At 39.8% G+C, this 26,991-nt stretch overlaps 1 protein-coding gene across 4 annotated transcripts in view; it reads left to right on the top strand.

The window, feature by feature from the left end:
• The window catches only part of STIM1 (stromal interaction molecule 1), a 232,889-nt gene that overhangs the window by 166,619 nt on the left and 39,279 nt on the right, over positions 1-26,991 (top strand). For all 4 annotated transcript variants that reach the window (XM_037840482.1, XM_037840483.1, XM_037840484.1 and 1 more), the window contains exons 4-5: positions 21,369-21,480; positions 24,778-24,893. In XM_037840482.1, the coding sequence (XP_037696410.1) occupies positions 21,369-21,480; positions 24,778-24,893 (228 nt within the window). The remainder of the gene's footprint in view (positions 1-21,368; positions 21,481-24,777; positions 24,894-26,991) is intronic.

Here is a 26,991-nt window from a genome sequence, read left to right as displayed (position 1 = left end):
TCTAAGTCATTTCATATATGCTGTCCCCTCTGTCCTTCTTTCCTCCTTTTGTTTACTGGGTTAAATCCTACCTGGCAATTAAGACTCAACTTAAGTATCCCTCTTTCAGGAAGTCTTCCCTGACAAGCACAGGCTAGGTTAGGTGCCCTGTTCTCTGTTCCCACAGCCTCTTTTGCTTATCTCATCGCAACATTTAGCGCGCTAATTGCAATGATCTGTTCCTGTGTCTTTTTTTTTTACCAGACTATTTGAGGGCAGGATCTAATACAACTTTTTATCCTACCACTTATTATAGGACATGGCTCAGAGTAGGGGTGCAGAAGACTAAAGTTTATCCTTGGCTCTACCATTGTATGATCTTATGCAAGTTGTTTGGCTCATTCAACATTCCAAAGCCCAGGTTCTTTCACAGCTCTGCAGCCAGGCTGCCAGCCTTTCTGTAATCTGGTTCTCTGCTAGCCTTGTAGTTGCTCTGCAGGTGATCTTTAATAGCTTATCCTGTCGGACCCTAGTTTTTGCTAGGTAGCCTAGTGAGTCTGTTACATGAGGTCTAGGCCCAAGGGCCAGCTTCTTTTTGCAATGATGATTCAGGGCTTGATATGGACATGACATTAGAAAACACAAACCAGGCCACAAACTATCCTTAGAGAGGGCTACTTTGGGAGGATTTTGTAGACAGATACCTTGCCATGTTCTCTATGTGGAGTAGCCAGATAACAAACTTGGCTTGTGATACCTTTTCTGACTCAATCTGGCAGTCAGTCACTCCTTTCTCTGTGCTCCCACAGCACCCCATATATCCATCCCTCTGACCTAGCCTTTGTCATACTGTATTCTGTTTATTTGTTTACTTGTATGTCTCCCTCTCTAGAGAAGAGCCCTTGAGGATAGAGGTCATGCATGATTCATCTCTCAATGCAGAAACCCACCTAGAACCTGCTAGAATAAAAGCCACTGATAGTTTGGTGAATGAATGAATAAATGAATAGTGATAATAATAAAAGCTATTATTTATTTAGCATTTACTGTATGCTAAATACAGTACATGTCTTCATTACAAACTGATGATGTGTGTATTCTGAGTCTCACTATTTTATAGGTGACAAAAATGAGGCATAGAAAGGTTAAGTAATTTGCCCATGATCGTACACCTAGTAAGTGACAGATCCTGGTTCCAAAGTCCACATTCTTAACCACTGTGCTATATCTGACTGGCTGACCAAATGGCTGGCCAACTGGCCAACTAACTGACTAATAGCTGTGTGAAGGATGAGCAAAGAAGTTTCTGACAACCTTCCTGGCAGACACAGATCTTCTGGGATGTGGGTTGCAACCACAAAAGTAGGTGAAGGCTTTATCTGGAGCCACCACTAGTCCATTAGGGGAAAGGGATACTGATTCAGGGGCCCATTACTGCTTATTCTTTCCCTGGCAAGAGAAAGTATTGTCCAAAGCCAAGGATCTGTCCTGGCACATCCCTGGAGGCTGTCGCCATAGCTCAAGAACCAGGGAGTGATACCTACTGTTACCCTTGCCTGGAATTCTCTACCACCAAGTGTCCACGTGGCTCACGCCTTCATTTTATTTTCTGTTCAAATGTCATCTCACAGAAAGGCCTTCCCTGATCCGATCTACTATAGCACTACTTTTTATTCTCTTACCCTGTTTTATTTTACTTCATTGTACTGATCAGTACCTGACATTTACTTATTTGTGTATAGTGCAATTTATACAGCAGTGCCCAGCAAGTAATAGGTGCGCAATAAATGTTTTTTTTCCCCCAGTGAATATGTTTTTGGAGTTTGAAACCATTTGCTTTCAAAGCCTTTTATCATTTTGTCTCAGCAACCTCACTCTCCTTGTCCCTTTACATGACTCTTGGACTCCAGACAAACTAGAGTCAGTATTTTCTGAACGTGCCCCCCACTTTATAGTTCTGTGTCTTTGCTCATGTTTCTTTCATCTGGTGGACCTAATCTCTACCCATCCATGTTCTGACCAGTCCTCAACATCTACCCCTTACTGAATGAGTGCATGTATGAAGAAACAATTACTACTGAGTTTGTATTAAACCATAGTCACTTTCAAACCTGTGAACTGTAATTCCACAACTCTGGGAGATAGGTATTGCTAGATTCTAAGCTACATGGGGATAGAGATCTCTGTCTTGGTCACTTCTCTGTTCCCAGTGCCTGGCCTATAATAGATACAAAATACATGTTGAATGATAAGATGAATATTTTACAGAAGGGAAAGTTGAGATTCAGAATGGTTAGGTGTTTTATCCAAGCTGGCCCATGGTAGATAGGATAGAAATAAAAGTCTTCTAGCTTCAAATCTAGTAATGTTTCTACTACGTTCTACAGTAAAAACCCAGCCTTTCTAAAATGCACAGAGATTTGGCATTCCTTGAGTGCTTTATTTTTATAGTTATCTCAGAATAAAACAGGAGGTTTTTTTCTTTCTATATAAAAATCTTTCATAATTGGAAAAGTCTCCTTCCTATCTCTGAAGCATAGTAAAGATATATTTACTATCTAAAAAATTAATGTCAATTTCTGGGGTTCTCTGCCAATATATATAAAATAGTAAGTGCTTAAGTGCTTTTTAACCTTTTTTTAATGCCTGTCTTTACCTCCATTGGAAGTCTGTCTGGGAGATCAGTGCAGTTAGTAGGAACATATAATGTATATCCCAATGGAATGTCAACAGATGTTTAGGATCCATAGATTGCCATCATTTGTTCATTCATTCGATTCTTTTTTCCGTTCAATAAACTTTACAGTCCCCTGTGTTAGACATTGGGGGCTATGTAGATGAAAAAGACATGGCTCCTACCACTGAGTAATTTATAGCCTAATGGAGGAGACAGGTAGGTGACTAAATAGTAACAATATAAGATACATGTTTAAAAAAAAGTTTGTATAAAGAAAGTCTTTATTAATAAGTAGAGAAGGGAGAGCTCATACTTACTTTGAGAGTTTTAAAGAAAGATGTTTTGAAATGGTTCCCAAAGAGTTTCAGCAATCAAAGGGTCATAGCTGGGTTTTAAGAATTTGTTAGTATTTAGTAGGTCAAAATAGGGAAAAGAGCTTTTCTGGCGAAGACAATAACAAAGACCTAGAAGCCCGAGGGCAATGTGCAAGAATGAATAAGTAAATGGTTCAAGACACTGACTGATTTTAGATGAGGACTGCCTGCCAGGTTACGAGCTATGGCAGAGGCAGCCCCTGGGGCAAAGCTGTAAAGTTCAGGTCATCTGTTACAGAGATGAGTTAGACGGTGTGTCTAGTAGTCTCTAAATGGGGTATGCACACTCCAGCAGGGCATGCACAAGACAATAATTGAGGTACCAGAAGAAAACATTAGAGCTTGTATTCATATTGTATTAATTTTTATTTCATTCTTTATTTTTATGTATGTTTTATAATATACCTAGTGTTAGTACATGAATCGAATTCATAAACAGACACACACATATTGACAATGTGTGCTCAAAATTCTTTTATGGTTAGATTATGTCATTAAAGAGGTTTGGAGGCTGCAAAGTTAGTCACTTTGTACATCTATCCTGTGAAGGACCATTTGTTGTGGAAAACTCTAGGGAATGGCCTTCTCTGATTCTGTGTAGCATTGTTCTTCATTTTACCCAGAGATTGGACTTTGATGTGACTAGGGCCACATGGACAGGTTCAGGGAGACTATCTCTCCTTTGTATTTCCTCCTGGATTTGGGCTTGTGAGTAATTTGGAGTCTGCATCTATGCTAAGCTTTCCTTACCTAATTCTCTAGCCCCTCATTGACAACCACAGCTAACTGTACTTGCTATTGCTGTCTTCCTCTATTTGACCCAGGGATTCTTCCCATTTTCTCTTTTGAATGAGAAAGCAGAATATGACTTTTAACTTTTAGGTACTTGAACTTATGGACAAGGGGCCCTGATATTTCAACTTGACTGTTGAGTGAGATCCTCACGCTGGGCCACGGATTTGCTATCTGAGAAGGATGCAGCTCATCTTGGCCTACTTTGCTAAGACTGCAGGAACTCTGGGTGGGGGACTTCATGCTGCCAAGCCCTGCCTAAGTAGGGCATCTGCCTGGGTAACAAGACCATAAATAGAGCTCAAAAGACTGCCTTGAAGTTTGGCCTGACAAGTTGAAGTCATTACCCTTTTTTCCCTACAACTTAGCAATACAAGGGCTGACCGTACCCAGAGTCCAGCCTCATTGGAGTGTAGTGCCCCATTTTTAGACCCTCTGCCTCTAGTTAATGTAGTGTCTAGAGCAGTGGTTCTCAATTTGGAGTGACTTTGCTTCCCAGGGGATATTTGGCAATATATGGAGACATTCATTATTTACATGACTGGGAGTGTGTTATTGGCATCTTAGTGGGTAAATGTTAAACATCCTACAATGCACTGAACAATACCCAACAGCAAAGAATTATCTGGCCCAAAATGTCAGTGGTACAGAGGTTTGGTACAGGTGACTCCTGCTCGCCTCCACTACAGTGTTGATGGAGGAGTTCCTGCATGCCAAGGGTCTATGCTCTGGCTTGTACTAAGACACCCTCACAGTAGACAAAAGGCCTTTGGAGTACCACTGGCCTCAGGCCTTTCTAGCAACAAAAAAATGGCCTTCCTTCCACTCCACATGCCAAGCAGAATGGCCCCCTTGTGATGGATGAGTCTGAGCTCCCTTGGAAACAGTGGCTGGAGTGTGTTTTTCTCTGCTCTTTACAGGCTAGAACATGTCTCTCTGTCTGGTATCTGTGTGGCACTCTCTTACGCCTTCATTATCTGACACTCCGGATTATAATAAAGGGTCACATTTATAATGTGTGGGGATTTATATTCATTTTCAGGAATAATGGATAAAGCATTCTACTTTCCCCAATGCTTCTTTAATTTTAGATACATTATCCCACCTTGTCCAAACCCTAGGGTTTGAAAGTATCACTTGGAAATTAATTTCTGTCTTCCTTCTAACATAGTCTGGGAATCAGAAATTTAGCCAGGCAGTGACTGAGCACTCTTCACCTAAGCCTCTAAGATCTTGTCCTCTGGAACACTGCCCTGCACACACTGTACCTTCCTCATTTCCTCCCTCTGGGTCCTTTCTCTTTTGCCTTTGCAAATAGTCCATTCCATTCTACCTCCAAAGCCTCTCAGCTTCAGAGTTTTCCTTCTGAGCATCTTTTTCTTGAGGTCTTCAAGAGCTAGAGCATTTTTGCCTTCAACTTTGTTTCATTCGGGATGTGATCCCAAGTGCTTTGCGTCATGTCCTGGGCCCCACTGTGCGGGAGGTAGGAGAGGGCCTGGCTTCCAACATCTCTAGCCCACGTGAGACCCGAGGCGCGCCTACCAGAGGAACATCTGTTTCTTGACAAGCATTTCAGAAGGTAACCATCCATGTGAGCTGTATATTTTTCTAAGGAGGTTTTTGTTGTTTGTAGGCCCACAGTCCGGCATTTCTGGAACTCCTCATTTAGGGTAGTTAGTATCTGAATAAATTCTAATTGATGACACTGTGTTTAGAGCTCTGTTTTAGGAAGAGTGAGGTGAGCAAAAATGAACGAGACATGAACACTGATGCTGTCAGTGTTTCCTGGCTATGAATGGGAAATTACACAGCATTTTGATGAAACAGTTTATGGTAAAGATGTGGATGTTAAGAGAGGAAGGGGATGAGTCTCACCATATCGTTCTCCTTCAAAACCGTTTTGGCTTCTTGCTGCTCACAGCAGTAGTTCTCAAACTTGAGGAATGTACAAATTCCTTTTAAGGGAAATAATTTGTCTTGGACCTGTGGTGCTGACTTAAATTATTTTTATTATAATGTTATTTCAGTACATACAAACATAAAATGAGGTTTCAGTGTATAAAATTTTTATACAAATTAAACAAAAACAGATTCATACATTAAATAAGAACAAAATTTAAATCCAATGAAATAATACATTTCTCTGTAACTGAATTGTTCCCAGGCTCTTAATTTCAGCGTGCCTGTACTACTGGGTGCTATCTGATGACTCAGTCCTCCCACCATTTTTCTCTATTCAAGCTACTGTGAGACTTTGATTTGTATAATACATCATGATGTCATTTGACCTTCACTTAGCTGGAACACATTCATTGCTTTTATTAAGTCTACTTCTGTTCCTTTATAATTGACTATTCAAAACATATGAGGATAAATGTATTTTCTATGCATCTAAAAACCATACAAATATCAAAAATGATTAAAGGGATTCTTTTTATGATTATCAATTTTAAAAAATCATCATAATATTGAGAAGCAATTAGCTACCATACTCCATGTATGGTGGTGATATGATCCACCATGCTGCAGATGACTGTGCAGCATGTCATTGATCTTTTCAGTTAAAGTTGTCTCTTGTTGTGAAAGAAAATCCTCTCAGTGTGGCATAAGTAAAAGAGGGGATTTATTTCTTGCACAAAACTGTAAAGTCTATGAGTAGGGTCATCTACAGACATGACTTGTGTTAAATGATGTCATCTGGATCCATTTCTTGGCTCAGCTTCGCTTCTGCATGAAGTCTTCCGGCAGTGTCAGTGAGGAAATATATAAAATATAATGGCTTAGAGCATGGGCTGTGGAGCTAGACTACCACGTCCAAATCTTGCTTTTACCAATTCCTAGCTGGGTGACTTGGGGAAAGGTATATAACTGTTCTGTGACTAAGTTTCTTCATCTGTAAAATGGGGATACCTACTTCACATGCAGTTGTTAGGATTAGTGAGTCAATATGTGTGAGGTGCTTAGAAGACTAATAGTCATTAGTAAGTGCTATATAAGAGATAGCTTCTATGAATATTATTATTGTTATTAATATTATAATTCAGGATCACTTTTTCCTAGATATCAGTATAGTGGAAGAGCAAGCTCAGTCCATCCCCTACAGGTCAAAAAAAATTATATATATATGTATCTCCTGATAATTCAGTCTTCAGACTTAACTTGGGTTATGTGCCCATCTCTGAACTAAGCACCCTGGGCAGGGAGGCTGGAATGTACTGATTGGTTTAGTTTGGGTTACGTTCTCTAGGGCTTAATTTACCTTTACCCCAAGCATATTGGCTGTGAGTAAGGGCAGGGGTGGGGATTGGTTCCCCTAGTACAAATTCAGGGTCCTTTTGCCACCCACTGGGTACGTGGACGCTCAGTGGCAAAAATGACCCATGTTCTCTGGCTATTAGATTATTATGTGATGTTATGGCAGTCTCTCTGGGGATGCACCAATTGGGACAGTTCTTGATGGCTTGTATCTTTTAGTGGGTAACATTTGTCTTAAAAATTTGTATTGCAATTATGAAAATAATTTTATATTTTGTATCAAAATATCTAAGTTAAAGATACATTGTTGATATGAAGCACATTATATCCTAAAATTCCAGGCCAATGATTTTCTACTGTGGTAACTACTTAGCATTAGCACATTTATAAACACAAATGCAGTGTGGGCACTGAAGTTGAGATCCCATACTCTTATATATCCAGGTGATCCAGAATATACTTTTATTTATTTTTAGGTTATTATTTTAGTTTCCTAGGGCTGTTATAATAAATTACAACAAACTAGGTGGCTTAAAACAACACAAATTTATTCTCTCACAGTTCTGAAGCCTAGATGTCTGAAATCAAGGTGTTGTTTGGGTTATGTTCCCTCCAAAGGTTCTAGGGAAGAACCTTGCCGCTTCCCATTTCTGGTGGTTGTCAACAATCCTTAGTGTTCCTGGCCTTGCACCTGCATCACTCCAACCTCTGCCTCCATTGTTACATGGTGTTGTCCTTGTGTGTGTGTGTGTGTGTGTGTGTGTGTGTGTGTGTGTGTGTGTTTTCTTTCCTTTTTATGGCTGAATAATATTCTACTGTATGGTATGTACCATGTTTTGTTTACACATTTATCAGTTGATGGATACAGGTTGCTTCCATTATTAGGCAGTTATGCTATGAATAAATCTGTCCAAGTCCCTGCTTTCAATTGTTTTTGGTGTATACCTAATAGTGGGATAGCTGGATCATATGATAGTTATATACCTAGCTTTCCAAGGAACTGCTAAACTTTTCCACAGCAGCTGTACCATTTTTACATTGCAGGGTATTGCTAGTTCTCCACATCCTCTCCAACATTTACCTTCTGTTTTTTTAAATACCGTCATTTTAATGGGTGTGAAATGGTATCTTATTCTGGTTTTGATTTGCATTTCCCTGGTGACTAATGGTATTAAGCCTCTTTTCATGTGCTTTCTGGCCATTTGTATATCTTCTTTGAAGAGATGTCTGTTAAGTCTTTTGCCCATTTTTAAATTGGATTGTCTTTTTGATGTTAAATTGAAAGATTTCTTTATATATTCTGGCTATTAAGCCTTTTTCAGATACGTGGTTTCCAAATATTTTCTCCCATTGTGTAGGTTGTCATTTTACTTTCATGATAAAGACTTTGACTTTTGATTTTGTTGATTCACTCTATTGTTTTTGTTTGTTTGTTTTCTGTTTCATTTACTCCCACTCTAATCTTTGTTATTTCCATCCTTCTGCTCACTTTGAACTTAGTTTGTTCTTTTTCTAGTTCTTCCAGTTTTGAGCATAGGTCTCTGATTTAAAGTATTTTTTCTTTTTTAATGTTACAATCTAGAGTTATACATTTTCCTCTTTGCACTATCTTTGCTGTATCCCGTAAGTTTTGGTATGTTGTATTTCATTTTCATTCACCTCAAGATATTTCCTAATTTCACTTGTGATTTTCTCTTTAACCCATTTTGGTTGTTTAAGAGTATGTTGTTTAATTTACATATATCTGTGAGTTTTTAAGTACTCCCTCTGTTATTGAATACCAGCTTCATTCCATTGTGGTCAGAGAATAAACAGAGTATGATTTCAGTATTTTTGAATTTATTGAGACAAGTTTTGTGACCTAATATATGGCTTATCCTGGAGAATGATTCATGTGCACTTGAGAAGACTGTGTATTCTGTTTTTGTTGGGTGAAATGTTCTATGTATGTCTGTTAGGTGTAGTTGGTTTGGAGTATCATTCAAGTCTGTATTTCCTTATTGAGCTTCTGAATAAATGTTCTATACATTATTGAAAGTGATGTATTAAAGCCTCATATTATTAATATAGAACCATCAATTTTTCCCTTCAAATCTGTCAGTATTTGCTCCCTGTATTTTGGGGCTTTGCTGTTAGGTACACATACATTCGTAATTATTACATCTTCTAGTTAAATTGTCCCCCTTATCAGTATATAATGAGCATCTTTGTCCATTGTAACTGTTTTGGACTCAAAGTCTGTCTTATCTGACATTAGTATAGCCACACCAACTCCCTTTTGGTTATTACTTTCATGATATATATATATATGTGTGTGTTTGTTCCTTTTACTTTCTACCTACTCCTATCTTTGAATTGAAGGTGAGTCTCTTGTAAACAGCATATAGGTGGGTCATGCTTTTTTTTTTTTTTTTTAATCTCTTTCTTTTGCCTGGAGCATTTAATCCGTTTACACTAAGTCACTACTGATAATGCAGGACTTTCTTCTGTCATTTTCCTAGCCTTTATAAGTTTTATACCTTTTTTTGTCCCTCAATTCTTCTGTTAACACCTACTTTTAAAAATTTTTTTATATATATATCTTTTATTAAGATTGTTCACATACCATATGACTATCCAAAGATCCAAAGTGTACAATCAGTTGCCCATGGTGCCATCATACAGTCATGCATCCATCAACACAATTAACTTTTTTTTCAATTTTTAGAACATTTTCATTACTCCATAAAAGAAATAAAGACAAAAAAAGGAAACTCAGATCCTCCCATACCCCTAACCACACCCCCCTCCATTATTGATTCATAGTTTTGGTATAGTACATTTGTTACTGTTGATGAAAGAATGTTAAAATACTACTAACTGTAGTATATAGTTTGCAATAGGTATATATTTTTTCCCTATATGCCTCTCCATTATTAACTTCTAGTTAAAGTGTCATATATTTGTTCTAGTTCGTGAGAGAGATTTCTAATATTTGTATAGTTAATCACAGACATTGTCCACCGCAAGATTCACTGTTTTATACATTCCCAACTTTTAACCTCCAACTTCCCTTCTGGTGACATGCGTGACTCTGAGCTTACCCTTTCCACCACCTTCACACACCTTTCAACTGTTAGTTATTCTCACAACGTGCTACAATCACCACTGTCCATTTCCAAACATTTAAGTTCACCCTAGTTGAACATTCTGCTCATAATAAGCAACCGCTCCCCATTCTTTAGCCTCATTCTATATCCTGGTAACTTATATTTCATGTCTCTGAGTTTACATATTATAATTAGTTCATATCAGTGAGACCCTGCAATATTTGCCTTTATGTGTCTGTCTTATTTCACTTAATGTAGTGCCCTCAAGATTTCTTCATCAGCCCATTTCTTTTAAGATGGTTTTGTTCACACACCATACATTCCTTCCTAAGTAAACAATCATTGGTTCCCTGTATAGTCACGTATTTATGTATTCAGCACCATCGCCACTATCTATATAAGGACATCTCCATCTCCTCCACAAAGATGGAGGAAAAGTCAAAGAAGGCAGAGAGGCAAAAGAAAAAGAAAAGAGAAAGAGAGAAAAACAAACAAACAAAAAACCCCAAACTTGATAGCTAGAAAGTGACAAAAGAAAAGATAGCATTAACCTAAAGTAGAATAAAGAGTCAGACAACATCACCAATGCCAGGAGTCCCATACCCTTTCCCTGTTCCCCAACCCTCCATATGCATTTAGCTTTGGTATATTGCCTTTGTTATATTAAAAGAAGCATAATACAATGTTTCTGTTAGTTATAGTCTCTAGTTTGCATTGTTTGTATTTTCCCCCCAATCCCACCCTATTTTTAACACCTTGCAATGTTGACATTCATTTGTTCCACCTCATGTAAAAACATATTTGTATGTACATATTTCTATGTACAAAGGTACATATTTGTACCTTTTATTACAATCATTGAGCACCCTAGGTTTCCCTGAGTTACACAGTCCCAGTCTTTATCGTTCATCTTTTGTTCTGGTGTCCTACATGGTCCCAGCGTTCCTCTTTCAACCATATTCACAGTCATCTTTGTTCAGTGTACTTACATTGTTGTGCTACTATCTCCAAAAATTGTTTTCCAAACCTCTCACTCCTTTTTCTTTCTGTCTGCAGTACTTCCTTTAGTGTTTCTTGTAGAGCAGGTATCTTGTTCACAAACTCTCCCATTGTCTGTTTGTCAGAGCTCTCCCTCATATTTGAAGGATAGTTTTGCTGGATATAGGATTCTTGGCTGGTGGTTTTTCTCTTTCAGTATCTTAAATATATCACACCACTTCCTTCTTGCCTCCATGGTTTCTATTGAGAAATCTGCACATAGTCTTATCAAGCTACCTTTGTACGTGATGGATCGCTTTTCTCTTGCTGCTTTCAGGATTCTCTCTTTATCTTTGACATTTGATAATCTCATTACTGAGTTTCTTGGTGTAGGCCTATTCAGATCTATTCTGTTTGGGGTATGCTGTGCTTCTTGGATCTGTAATTTTATATCTTTCATAAGAGATGGGAAATTTTCATTGATTATTTCCTCTATTATTGCTCTGCCCCTTTTCCCTTCTCTTCTCCTTCTGGGACACCAATGACACATACATTCTTACTTTTCGTTTTGTCCCTAAGTTCCTGGAGACATTGCTCATATTTTTCCGTTCTTTTCTCTATCTGTTCTTTTGTGTGTAGGCTTTCAGGTGCTTTGTTCTCCAGTTCTTGAGTGTTTTCTTCTGCCTCTTGAGATCTGCTGTTGTATGTTTCCACTGTGTCTTTCGTCTCTTGTGTTGTGCCTTTCATTTCCATAGATTCTGCCAGTTGGTTTCTCGAACTTTCAATTTCTACCTTATGTACGCCCAGTGTTTTCATTCTACGGTTCATCTCTTTCACCGTATCTTCCATAAACTTTTTGAATTGACTTATTATTAGTTGTTTCAATTCCTGTATCTCAGTTGAAGTGTAAGTTTGTTCCTTTGACTGGGCCATAACTTTATTTTTCTTAGTGTAGGTTGTAGTTTTCTGTTGTCTAGGCATGGTTTCCTTGGTTACCCCAATCAGGTTTTCCTAGACCAGAATGGGCTCAGGTCCCAGAAAGAAGAAATATTCAGTATTCAGTTTCCCTGAGGATGTGTCTTAGAAAATTGGTACACCCTGTGATGCCTCAGATCACTGTGCTTTTCTGCCCAGCAGGTGGCACCTGTCAGCTTGTAATTCCAGACTCGTGTAAGGAGGTGTGGCCCGTGGCTGTTTTCCTCTAGGCTCTGGGGTCTGGTTCTGAATGGAAAGGGCTCCACCCCTTTCCTCTTAGAGCAGATAGACCCCCTAGGGAGAGGTCGTTAGCATTTCAATGGTCTCTCTGTGCCTGTGCTATCTCCATCCTTGTCTGGTTCAGAGCACTGGGAACTAAAAATGGCTGAGGCTTTCTCCACTGAGCCAAAACAGGGACAGAAAGTCCCCTTCAGGGCTAGTCTATGGCGACCCTCCAGCTCTCCAAGGTCAGTCATCACCCGAAGCCTCTGTCTACTTGTTGGGGATGTGTACCTCATAGTGAGCAGTTCACACTCAATAATTAAAACCCCAGTTGGAGCTCAACTGAGCTATATTTGCTTCCTGGGAGAGAGCTTCTCTCTAGCATCGTGAGGCTTTTCAGCTCAGGCTGTGGGGGGCTAGGTCTCCTGGCTTCGATCCGCAGTTTTTACTTACAGATTTTATGCTGTGATCTCAGGCATTCCTCCCAATTCAGGTTGATGTATGATGAGTGGATGGTCATGTTTGTCCCCCCGCAGTTATTCCAGATTATTTACTGGTTGTTACTGGTGTTTTATTGGTTGTTCTGGGGGACTAACTAGCTTCCACTCCTCTCTATGCTGCCATCTTAGATCCTCCATCACCTACTTTTATATTTGTTAGCTTTTTCTGCATTATCCCATATTAAGTGCCTTCTCTTTTCTATCTGGATATATTTTTCATCTATTTTCTTTTTGGTTTCCATGAGGTTAAAATTTAACATCCTAAATATATAACAATTGTATTTGTTTTGATACCAACTTAACTTCAGTAGCATACACATATACTTTTCCTGTTCCCCTCTGTCCCCCCACATTTTTTTTACTTGTTACCAATTATATCTTTGTACTTTGGTGTCCTAAACCACAGATTTGTCATAATTTTTTATGCATTTGCATTTTAGCACCTACTCCAGGCAGTAAGAAATGGAGTTACATACCAAACAATACACTACAGTAATACTGGCATTTATAATTTACCCGAATGGTTAGCTCTACTGCAGGTCTTTATTTCTTTACGCCACTTTGAACCACTGGCTACTGTACTTTACTTTTAGTCTGAAGAACTCTCTTTAGCATTGCTTTTAGTGCAAATCTAGTGGTGATTAATTCTCTCAGCTTTTGTTTATCTGGGAATGTGTTAAATTCTCCATTTTTGAAAGTCTTGTTGGATATAAAATTCTTGTTTGGCACTTGTTTTCTTTCAGTACTTTAATTGTTTCATCTCAGTGCCTTTTTACCACATGGCTTGTGATGAGAAATTGACACTTAATCTTATTGGGGCTCCTTGTACATAACACATTGCTTTTCTCTTGCAGCTTTCAGAACCCTCTCTTTGTCCTTTGCATTTGATAGTGTGATCAATATATGATGAGGTATATTTTTCTTAATGTTTTTCCTGTTTGGTGATCTCTGGGCTTCTTGGATGTGCACATTCAGGTCTTTTGGTAGGTTTGGGAAGTTCTCTGTCATTATTTCTTTGAATATTCCTTCTATCCCTTTCTTTCTTCTCCTTCTTGGACTCCCATAATGCATATATTGGTATGCTTGATGGTGTCCCATAGGTGTCTTAGCCTGTTTTCACTTTTTATAATTCTTTTCTCTGTCTGCTCCTCAACCTGACTCATTTCGAATGTCTTTTCTTCAAGTCTGCTGATTCTTTCTTTTACCAGCTCCAATTTGCTATTGAAACCCTCCTGGGAGTTTTTCATTTCAGTTATTGTGGACTTCCAACTATAGTAGTGCTGTTTGGTTCTTTTTAAAAATTTCTGTCTCTATACTAAGATTCTCATATTGCTCATTCATTGTTTCCCTGATATCGTTTAGTTCTTTCTTTGTATCTTTTTCTCCTTGAGCATTTTAAGGTCATTTTTTGAAAAAGGCTTTGTTTATTATGTCCATGTTCTGGTTTTCTTTTTTGGTGTTTTCTGTATATTTTCCTCTTCTTTTGAATCAGACATCATTTCCTTATCTTTTTCTTATACTCTTTCGTTGTAAACTGCACATCTTAATACTTTAAAATATTATCTCTGGGATATATTCCCTGAGATGTCTGTTTCTTGATTTTTTTAACCAGCTGGTGATAAGAGAGAGATTTTCTTGAGCCTCAGTCGCCCTGTCGAGAAGGTCTGCCCAAGGTGAATGCAGTGTGCAGGGTTTTCCCTTTCTTTCTGGGCCTGTGTCTTGTCCTGCACTTTTGCTTGTCAGTTGTTTTGGAGTTCCCCTGTTTAAAAGCATTTGGTTGTCCCCTCTGTTTCCCAGAAGACAGACCTCCCTCTCTCAGGTGTTTTTTTTTGTAGGCAAGCCCTTGCACCAGATTGTCTGTCTCTATAGTTTCTTATGCTCCTTTCATTGTCTCAGACTACTTTTGCCTGCAGGGCAAATTCTGGGAGACTGGGCACCTCTGAGAGGACTTTTTCAAGTCATTCTTTCCCAGCCGAAATAGGACCAGGGGCCCATGAAGAAGGTGCAGGTGGCTCCAGTGTGCCTCGGGAAGGGGATCAGAAAAGGTGCCAAGAGCCTCTTCCATGGCTCTCCAAAGCTGAGCTTTGCTGGCCGGCTCAGCTATTGCAGCCCTCCACTAACTGTCCCTGCAGCCCTGAGGAGGTGAAACATCTTTAAGTCTCCTCTGTTGCAGCCGTTGTCTGGGGTGGTTGGAATAAATGGTGGCTGCTGCACTTATTTGGGGTGGACTGAAATAATGGCCACTGCTGCCCCTGTCTGGGGTGGGTTGAAACAGTGGCCATCCTCCAAGGGGTCCCCAGTGATCTGAAGTCACTAGTCAAGTGCTGTGATCAGTGATCGGCTGTGCACACCCATGGTCTTGGGGAAGAGGATTTTTATGCCCCTACTTGCCACCAGTGAGCTAGCCAGCTGCAAGAATGGGGAATGGAATGTGGGAGTGACATCATCAACATGGCGATGTAAGACATCCCCTGAAAAAGCCTCCCCAGAGATTTAGCAATTAAGAGGACTTGCTTAGAATTCTGGAGGATAGTAAAGACTGGAGAAGGACTCCACAAACACTGAATCTAAGAAACAAAAAAATATCAGGTAGGAAAATGCTATCCTGGACTGCCTGTCGGTTCCCATTCCCTTTCCTCTCACTCTGTCCTGCCAGCTTGGGAGTCACATGGAGGCAGCATGGCCCAGGTCCCTCCCACTGTGGACAGAGACTGTAGAGCGACTCACAGCAGCGAGTTAGAACTCCACATGTTTCCAGGCACAGGGACCTAAATCCACTGAGACCCAGGGTGAAACACAAGCTGCTGAGGAGTGCTGTACACAAAACAGCCTCCTGGGTGGTTGTGCTGGTTTGAATGTATTATGTCCCCCAAAATGCCATTATCTTTGATGTAATCCTGTGTGGGCAGATATATCAGTGTTGATTAGATTGTAATTCTTTGAGTGTTTCCAGGGAGATGCGCCCCACCCACCTGTGGGTGATGACTCTAATTGGATAGTTTCCATGGAGGTGTGGCCCCACCCATTCATCATGGGCCTTGATTAGTTTACTAGAGCACTATATAAGCTCAGACAGAAGAAGCAAGTTTGCTACAGCCAAGAGGGACACTTTGAAGAATGCACAGAAGCTGAGAGAGAAGCTGCAGATGAGAGACAGTTTGAAGATGGCCATTAAAAGCAGACTCTTGCTCTGGAGAAGCTGAGAGAGAAAAAACACCCCAAGAGTAACTAAGAGTGACATTTTTGAGGAACTGCAGCCTAGAGAGGAGCATCGTGGGAGAAAGCCATTTTGAAACCAGAACTTTGGAGCAGACGCCAGCCACATGCCTTCCCAGCATTAGTAAACTGGAACACTCAGGAAGCTCACTACTCAGGATATACCTGGAAGATCTAAAAGTAGGGACATGAACAGACATTTATTTGCACACTGATGTTCATAGCAGCATTATTCACAGTGGCCAAGAGATGGAAATAACCCAAGTGTCCATCAACAGACAAATGGATAAACAAAATGTGGTATATACATGTGATGGACTATTATTCAACGGTAAGAAGAATGAAGTCCTGAAGCATGTGACAACATGGATCAACCTTGAGGACATTATGTTAAGTGAAATAAGTCAGACACAAAAGGATAGATAATTGTATGATCTCACTGATATGAACTAACTATAATATGTAAGCTCATAGACATAAAATATAGAATATAGGTTACCAGGATATAGAATGTGGTTAAAGAATGAAGAGTAGTTGCTTAAAATGTGCAGTATGTTTAACTAGATTGAACTTAAACATTTGGAAGTGGACAGAGGTGACAGTTGTGTGTTATTGTGAGAATAATTAACGGTAGTGAATGCTGTGTGCATGTGGTGGAAAAGGGAAGTTTAGAGTCATGTATGTCACCAGAAGGAAAGTTGGAGGTTAAAACATGGGCATGTAGAACACAATGAATCTTGTGGTGGACAATGCCCATGATTAACTGTATAAATATAAAAAAGTTGTTTCGTGAGCTAGAATGAATGTACAACACTATTACATTTAGTGTCATTTAGGAGTTTATAATAGAGGGTACATGAGAAAAATGTACCTATTGCAAACTATGGACTATAGTTAAAGTAATATTTTAATACTCTTTCATCAACAGTAACAAATGTACTACATCAATACTAGGGGTAAATAATAGGGTGGTATAAGGGGTATGTTTTCTTTTTTATTTTTCTTTTCTAGAGTAGTGAAAATGTTCTAAAATTGATCATTGGGTTATACACACAACTATGTGATGATACTGTGTGCCAGTGATTGTATACTTTGAGTGATTTTTATGGTGTGTGAATATATCTCAATACACTGCATTAAAAAAAAAAAAAGTTTCCCAGTAAAGAAAAGCCCAGGACCAGATGGTTTCACAGGTGAATTCTACCAGTCACTCCAAGAAGAATTCATTCTAATCCTATTCAAAGACTCCCAAAAAATTGAAAAGGAGGAACACTACATAACTTGTTCTATGAGGCCAACATCACCATACCAAAGCAGGTAAAGATACTACAAGAAAAGAAAATTACAGACCAGTTTCTCTTATGAATATAGATGCAAAAATCCTCAACAAAATACTTGCAAATAGAATCCAACAGCACACCAAAAGAATTATACACCATGATCAAGTAGGTTTTATCCCAGGTATGCAAGAGTGGTTCAACATAAGAAAGTCAGTTAATGTACTACACCACATCAATAAAACAAATGGAAAAAACCACATGATCATCTGAATTGATGTAGAAAAGTCATTTGACAAAATCCAGCATCCTTTCTTGATAAAAACATACAGAACTAAGAATAGAAGGCAACTTCCTCAACATGATAAAGGGCATATATGAAAAACCCACAGCTAACATCATACTCAATAGTGATAGACTGAAAGCTTTCCTTCTAAGATCTGGAACAAGACAAGGATGGCCTCTGTCACCACTATCATTCATTATATCATTGGAAGTGCCAGCAAGAGCAACCAAAGTGGAAGGCATCTAAAGTGGAAAGGAAGAAGTAATGCTTTCACTATTTGCAGATGACCTGATTCTATATTTAGAAAGTCTCAGAAAATCTATGACAAAGTTACCAGAGGTAATACAAGTTCAGTGAAATGGTGGGATATAAGATCAACATGCAAAAATCAGTCACATTTCTATACAGTAGTAACGAGCAAGCTGAGGAGGAAATCAAGAAAAAATTCCATTTACAATAGCAACTAAAAAAGTCAAATATCTAGGAATATTGGGACAGAATAGTCTCTTCAACAAAATGGTGCTGGGAGAACTGGATATCCACATGCAGAAAAATGAAGGAGGACCCCTATCTCACACCATATACAAAAATTAACTCAAAATGGATGAAATACCTAAATATAAGATCCAAGACTCTAAAACTCCTGGAAGAAAATGTAGAAAAGCATCTTTATGGTCTTGTGTTAGGCAGTGGTTTCTTAGAATTTATACCCAAAGCACAAGCGATGAAAGAAAAAATAGATAAATGGGACCTTCTCAGAATTACAAACTTTTTTGCATCAGAGTACTTTGTCATTGTTCTAGTTTGCTAATGCTGCCGGAATGCAAAACACCATAAATGGATTGGCTTTTATAAAAGGGGTTTATTTGGTTACACAGTTACAGTCTGAATGCCATAAAGTGTCCAAGGTAACATAAGCAATCGGGTACTTTCACTGGAGGATGGCCAATGGTGTCCAGAAAACCTCTGTTAGCTGGGAAGCCACATGGCTGGTGTCTGCTCCAAAGTTCTGGTTTCAAAATGGCTTTCTCCCAGGATGTTCCTCTCTAGGCTTCAGTTCCTCAAAAATGTCACTCTTAATTGCACTTGGGGTATTTGTCCTCTCTTAGCTTCTCTGGAGCAAGAGTCTGCTTTCAACGGCTGTCTTAAAACTGTCTCTCCTCTGCAGCGTTCTTCAAAGTGTCCCTGTTGGCTGTAGCATCTCACTCCTTCTGTCTGAGCATATATAGTACTCCAGTAAACTAATCAAGGCCCATGCTGAATGGGCAGGGCCACATTTCCATGGAAATTATCCAGAGTTATCACCCTACAGTTGGGTGGGGCGCATTTCCATGGAAACAACCTAATCCGAATGTTCCAACTTAATCCCCACTAATATGTCTGCTCCCACAAGAGTGCATCAAAGAACATAGCTTTTTCTGGGGGACATAATATATACAAATCGGTACAGTCATGAAAGTGAAAAGGCAACCTACACAATGGGAAAATTATTTGGAAACCACATATCCAATAAGGGTTAAATATCTAGAATATATAATGAGCTCCTGACTCAGCAATTTAGAGACAACCCAATTTTAAAAAGGGCCAAAGACTTGAGTAGACAGTTTTCCAGAGTGGATTTACAAATGGCTAAAAAGCACATTAAAAGATGCTCAACATCATTAGCTATTTCTGAAATGCAAATCAAAACCACAATGAGAAATCATTTTATACCACTAGAATGGCTCCTTTAATTTTTAATGCATTTTTTATTGTGAACTTTAACATAGTGGTAACTTTTGAAGTATGATTTAACAAGTAGTTAGCAAATTTCAAAGAATGTCATGGGTCAGTTCCACAACTTCAGCTATTTCCATTATTGTAAAATATAACATATATACAGAAAGGTGTTAACTTTTGATGTACTGCTCAAAAGGCAGTTATATAGGTAATTTCAAAAATTGTTATGGGTTACAGTTCTACGTTTTCAGTTCTTTCCTTATTGTGAAATATAGGGTATATAAAGAAAGGTGAAAACTTTCAAAGCACAATTTAATTAATAGCTATAGAGCAAATTTCAAAGAATGTTATAGGTTACAGTTCCACCATTTCAGTTATTTCCTCCTAGCTATTCTAATATCCTAGCATCTAAAAATATATATATATATACATACATCATACATACATATATGTATATAAAGTTTCAGAGAGGTTGAGAGGTTACTGTTAGGGGGTATGGGGTTTTTTTTTTGGAGTAATGAATATGTTCTAAAACTGTGGTGATGAATCCACAATTCTGTGAATAGTCTAAAGGAAATTGATTGTAGACTATGGATGGATTGTATGCTATGTGAATATATCTCAGTAAAACTGCCTTTTTCAAAGAAAAGAGTTGGGGGTGGGTATTGGTAGCTGCCATGCAGAGAGTACAGTTTATTGGTCTTGACCGCAATTTGTCAGTCTCTTCCCTTGCCCTTCCCTCGATGCTCAACAGTGTTCTTCTGGCCTCCAGTTTTGAAATCATTATTTCAGACAGTTCCTGCCTGTTTAATAGTTGTTCTAGTGGAAAAACTGAGACCTGAAACTCCCTACTCACCCGTCTTCCCACAATCTGATTGAAGCACTAAATTTTCAATTTTATTTAATTTTATTTAATTTAAATTTAAGTAGCTATGTGTGGCTTCTGACTACTGATTTTGACAGCAAAGCTCTGGATAGACGTACTAAATAAGCCAACAGATGCAAAGTTCCCATGATGTTCTAAAATGAGCACACTATAGACATGAGAAGAGGAGAGGATTATAGACTCTGCCCTGAATCGGGTAGACCTTACTTAACTGAACAGAGCAACCTGAACAGGCTTACCCCAGAATAATACTAACAACTGCCTTTGTATGGCATTCAAGGTCCTATGTGACATGGCTTCACCTTTCTTCTGCGGCTACTTTCCATTTAGTCTATATTCTAGACACATCAAAATTTCTATCTTTGTACCTGCCTTTTTTCTACATAGAATGCTTTCCTCCCCCACATCCATTAGATATGGCAGATGAATTCCTACTTTATGTTACAATCCTTCATGTTACAATTCATTGTCTCTGAAGGTGTCCCTGAACCCCTAGCCAGTCATTCCCTTTCTCCTCTAAGCTCTTTATACATTCCTTTATTAGGGTTCATGTTCCACTGAGGCTGTTTAGTTCATATCTCTTCCACTGGATTAGGAACTAACTCTCTGCGGGCTGGGCATTAAGTGAAGGCCTCACGAATGCTAGTTAAATGGATGGATGGATGGATGGATGGTTGGTTCTCAACCCTAGTCAAACTTTCAGATTTTTATAAAATATTTTTAATCAAATTCATTATGTTATAATTTACATACAGTAAAATAAACCAATTTTAAGCGCACAGTTTGATGAATTTTGACAAACATCATGCGTAACCACCACTACTTTCAAGATGTAGAACATTTCCGTCTCCCCAAACAGTTTCTTTGTGTTCCTTTCCAGTCACTATCTAGTCCCCACTCCTGGCTCCAGTTAACCACTAATATGCTTTCTATTACTCTTTGTATTTCTATTATCTTTTCTAACGTTTTGTAAAAATAGATTCAGACAGTATGTACTCCTTTCACACTTAAGATTTTATAGGGAAGAGAGATATTAAACAAATACATAAACATGTGGTAAATGTTAAGGTCAATATGACGGGGACAATAGTGCAAGCAGTCCTGGCACTTGGGAGTCATGGCTTTTCTTGTCTCTCCCCACAGTGTATAACTGGACCGTGGAAGAAGTGGTGCAGTGGCTGATCACTTATGTGGAGCTGCCTCAGTATGAGGAGACCTTCCGGAAGCTGCAACTCAGTGGCCATGCCATGCCAAGGTCAGGAAGCGGCTGGGTTTCTCTCATTTGGGGGTGCAGGGAATGGGTTGGCACGGGTCTGTCTTCAGGCTGCTTTGGCCAGTTAAATGAGGTTCCACCCTTTTCAGGACAGAGTATATAGATCTTTTTTCTTCTCGTATCTTTTGTGTTCCTGTTTAGAGCATGATGGGCACTTTGCATCCATTTCTCTAATTTGATATTTCTCTCTCTCCTGGGAGCAGTACTAGCTTCCATTTATTGAGTTCTTAGTATATGTCAGGTACTCTACTCAACACTTTATGTACATTATCTCATTTACTTCTTACATCAACCCTGTGAGGTGGGTATTATTAGTGTCTCCATTTCATAGATGATGAAAGTAGTCAAGTAACTTTTCCAAGGTCACATGGCTAGTTAAGGGTAAAGTTGTGATTTGAACTTGCATCTGGATAGACCTTCAAAGCCTGTGGTGTTTCTGTTTTCTTGTGCTGTTCATCCAGCAGCTGCTTCCTTTATCTCCCAGGAGCCTCAGGGCCCTTTTAGTCTTCCCTGGATATCCATATGCAATTTATCTAACTGGGATGACTCCTTCAACAGCTGTTGTATCACGACTCTTTGCCTTGTTTGCAGGTACAATATGATAGGGCTTGGGGTGGGAGTGGGGAGGGGATGCTTGGACTTCTTGTTGTATCAAACTAGTGCCATCTGTCATTCAGTCATTAATCCATTTACGTATTCATTTGACGAGTATTTACTGGGTAGCTGCTCTGCATCAAGCACTTGTGCTGGGTGCTGGGGATATAGATGACAACAACCTGTCTTTGCCCTCAGAGGGCTTACTCTCTGGTAAGTGCTCATTATGTATAATCTGTCATCTTATTGTGTAGGTGCATCTGGTTATGAGCTTCAACAAAGGGGAAAGGGGAAGGTGAAGCTGTTGGAATGCCCACACATTGCAGTCTTCAGCCACAGAGCTACCAGGCACTGCTGTCCAGGCCTAGCTGAGCTGGCTGTCCCCTCCTCTGCTGCCTGCAGCCTCCTCTTCACAGCTTCTCCCTACTCTGGAGAGAGTAATAATCTTAATGTTTGTACATCCCTTTATAGAGTGCTTTCCTATTATTTCAGTTGATTCTCACAACAATTCTGGGAGGAAGGAATTACTATCCCAAGTTTTGGGTAAGCAAATGGAATCTCAAATAATTTATGATTTATCCAAGCTGGTAAGTGGCAGAGCTGGGATTTGAACTCAGGTCTACGTGGTTCTAAATGTTCTGCCTTTTTTTTTTTTTTTTTTTTTAAAATGCATCTTCCTCTTGCCCCATGTGGTTCAAGATAGGCTTCCTAGCAATATTCAGTTTACTTCTATTTAACGAAACTTTACTGAGCACCTATCATGTGCCATATTCTCTGCTGAACTCTGAAGACAGATACATTAGAACTGACCCCTGTCTTGAGGAAGAAGAAACACCGTGTTTAATAGATTAGACAGACAGGTGACTAGATGGTTGACCATGAAGCTCCAGGATTTAGATTTCTTTCTCACTTCAAAAGGCCAGGTTGCCCATAGGAATAGCAGTATTATTTTGTGGATCCCTGGACCATTACATCTTGGGGAATGACTATGGCCTGCGTTCAAATTGCAAAGTAGAGGATAAGAATTAGGCCTCAGGTCATGGGCTCACTTAGCCCTACAAGGATTAGACCCAAGACTGGGCATAGGAGTAGAGGATGCCAAGCTGTGACACTTTGGTGACAGCAGGAGTCATGGAGCCTTCACTGCATGGGGGGTGGGGTGGGAGTGGTCCTAGGCCCATCTCCAGGCAGAATGGTATAAGGATGCATCTAGCAGATTTGAGCTTGTTCCTGGCTTTGCCACTTACTTGCTGTGTGACTTTGGGCAAGTTACTCAACTCTGAGTCTCGATTTTCTTATCTATAGGGTGAAACTAATAATAGTTTCTTATTAAGGTTGTTGTGAGGATTAAACAAGGTATTGTATGCAAAGTGTCGGAACAGTGCCATGTAACACAGCAGTTGCTTAGTAAATGTTAGCTTCCTTTCTCACTCTGTCATTGCTGAGATGTAGGTAACCCTCCAACTCATAGGTTTCTTTGAAAAGTAACTGTTGAAAAGATGACAAATTTATTTTGATTAGTTAGAGAAGTCCCGCCCACCTAGTAGAGGTACTCTACAGAGGAGCCCCCTCAAACTCCCAGGCTTGTTGGAAGCATCTAATTTTACCTCAGTTTATGCAGAAGGAAACTGAGGCCCTAGGGGAGCAGAGAGGTGGTTGGGATGGAGGCAGTGTATGACCTGCTGAGTGAGCCACTGGTGGAACTGGGGTTAGAAGACAGATATCCTGACCTGCCGTGATCATGGTGCCTCACTGCCTCTCTTGTAGGTGCATTTGATTGCTTTCCATGGCCAGAGAAGGAAGGAGCTCCTTCTGTATACTCAAACAGGAGTATAAATCACACACTGTGATGCCACAAGCTTCTTTTATACAAACAAAGCCATGCATCAGAAAAGACTACCAACCTTACAGGGTAGTATAGTGTTAAAAGCTCACTTGTGGGACTCAGAACAGTGGTTCCCAGCCTTTCGTATCGTAAACCCTTCCCCTATACCCACTGTGTTCCAGCAGAAAAGAAACAAAGTCCAGTTTTTCCCAGGTCATTTTCTTGTTTATAGGCTCTCTATTGTTAGACTTATAGTTGGCAGTATGGTTGAAGGCCACAAAACATTACAATAATCTGGTTGGGAGTAAATAGTATTATAGTGACTCAAATACAAGTTAACAAAACTAATGCATTTTTTTGTCATCAGCAAGTTTATATATATGGGTTAGGATTAGTATCATTTAGAATCACTGGGTCATGTGGTGTGATGTTTTGATCTGGTCTGAACAGGGGAATGCATTTATGTGATGGCAGTGTGGGGACGAATATATAGTGGATAATCCCTGGAAGGAGAGGCACAACAGAAAATTTACAGTTGGGTTTCTCTCATTTGGGGGTGCAGGGAATGGGGTGCAGAGAATGTTCATAGATGAATAATGCTTACAGGGTAGGATACTCAAGAAATGGTAGACATGGGGAGAGAGGGTGAGAAAATTCTTGGTAAATGCTCTCTGACCCTGAATATGCCCTGTTGGGATCAGCTTGTGTAGATTCTATGTTCTAGATTGCAGAAAGGAGCAATCACCAAGAGCTAGAAGTCATGGGAGTGGTTCTTGGCAGAGGTGGAGATCCTAATGGGATACTTTCTGGCTTTGCTGGCAGGAAATTGACAGCCCCCTCCCCATTCTTTGCCTCAACAGGCTAGCTGTAACCAACACCACCATGACAGGGACTGTTCTGAAGATGACAGACCGGAGCCATCGGCAGAAGCTGCAGCTGAAGGCCCTGGATACAGTGCTCTTTGGACCTCCTCTCTGTGAGTCCTCTGGAGAGAAAGGCTGTGCTGTACCATGAAACCCAAGGCTGTTGGGGTTGCTGGGCTGAGGTCCTGGGTGTCCTAGGCACACCTGCAAGAAAGTGCCTCCATTTATTTCCATGGTGCTGAGCTATGGCATGGTCTTGTATTTCAGTGCAGCCAGACATCCATTTATTAAAGACATTCGAGAAATATCTACTTTGTGCCGGTATTGTGCTGGTCTGCATAGGGAAACCTGGATGACTCATATTCTTCCCTAAATGGATAAAATGAGTGTTTTAGAGAGGTTCACAGGGCTCCTGGGGCCCAGAGGAAGGATAAAGAAGGCATCCCACAGAAGAGGAGGCATATAACCTCTGCCTTTAAGGATGCACAGGGCTTTATTCCATGAAGGTGGCAGAAGATGACATTTTAGGTGGAGGAAATGACCTGAGCAAGAAAACAAAGGCTAGAATGTAAAAGGCATGTTCACAGATAACAAATAATCCATAAAGAACTGAATGCTGTTTAGCTTTTCCCTGCTCTCACTATGGACAGACTGTATGAACTGACTTTTGAATATCTTCTTGTTCTTGGACAACCAAGAGAACTAACTGGGCTTGCAATGAAGCAAGAGAGACACACTCAGACCTAAGAAAGAGTGGTCTTTTCTGCCAGTGGCTAGTTGAGAAAATTAGGTGGCTCAGTCCTTGAAGATTTACAGGGAGGAACAACCAACCTTGCCATCCTTTTTCTTATTCTAAGTGAACTCAAGGGGAACAAAATTAGCAATATTTCTTAGAGAATCAGCCTTGAACAAACTAGCTGACAGGGCCCACTCCCTGCCCTTTGTGAGTTTTTGGCATCAGTTGAGGGTGCCAGCAGCAGAATGCTATAGAGCCAAGAACCAGTCCAGAGAGCAGCTGGCAGGCATGGTTAGAGGCAATACAACATTTTCCTGTCTATGTATTTCACTTGGCAGGTATCCCAAGCTGATGTATCTCTACAGGTGGTTCTGTACCTTTAGAAAGTGTGAAACAGAGTAATATGGGAGAAGACCATTCCCCCCTCTTTTGCTGCCTTTTTTTTTTGTTGTTGTTGCTAGGACACATTTTGCTCACCAGTCATTGGTCAATTTTGAATGAATGACACAATGAGTAACTATCCTTTAGGCAAGGCCTTTCATTCATTCACTAATGTTCACTGAGCATCTGTTATGTACCAGTGGAATGGCAGGATCCCTGCTGACAAGGAGTTTGTCTAAATGGAGATAGGAGTATCAATAAATACAGTAAATGGTCAACAAATCTAGTAAATGTTATAGATGTCATGTAATTCTGTCCAGATTTCAGTGAGGGACAAAATAGGAGGAGGAGTCTTTCTGTTGGAGGTCAGGAAGCTTTCTTGAGCTGAGTCTTGAAAGATGGGAAGTGGCATTATTAAAGTCTCCCCATTAATAGCTTGCATTCCTCTTTTTATACACCAGCAAGAACACTTACACCAAATAATTATACCCAGGAGTAAAAGCTGGCTCCTTTTGCAAAGGCTCCTTCTTCTCTGTCACCAACCCCCCCCCCCCACCCCCCCAGGAAGAGGAGGCTTTCAACTGCCTGAAAGTCTTCCTTAATCTTCTAAGATGTATTACCAGGCTGTTATGTGTTCTGTGTCAAAACAGAATTTTACATATCTGAAAGGGTGCATTAGAAACTGCAGGTTAAAGTAGGTAAAGATTCTAGTCTGGAAAAACCAGATGGGAACTAAAGCGTAGGAACCAGAGTTCTAGGTCCATGGTACTAGTTTCAGGGGGTCAGAGTCAGTAAAAAGGGCCCTGGTAAATCAGGTTAGACTGTTGTAAAATCAGTCTAACCAGATTTACTAGGGCCCTTTTCAAATAAGCTAAGGGCTGTGGGTGACCTAAAGGAGGTCAGAGGTCTGTTGGAAAACTCTGTTTCTGAGAGATGCAGAGTAGATCTGTCTCCAGTTCAGTTGAATGGACATTTATTAAATGTTTGCAAAGTGCCAGGCTCTAAGCTAGGAGCCCTCATTATAGAAAGGTGAGTAAGTAATTGTGTCTGCCCTCAAGGAATTAACAGTCTAGTTAGGGAGATGAACATGTAAT

The sequence above is a fragment of the Choloepus didactylus genome, chromosome 6 (genome assembly GCF_015220235.1).
Source record: "Choloepus didactylus isolate mChoDid1 chromosome 6, mChoDid1.pri, whole genome shotgun sequence".
Taxonomy (NCBI): Eukaryota; Metazoa; Chordata; class Mammalia; order Pilosa; family Megalonychidae; genus Choloepus; species Choloepus didactylus.
The sequence above is the reverse complement of the archived record's forward strand: the minus strand, read 5'-3'. Positions and strand labels throughout refer to the sequence as shown.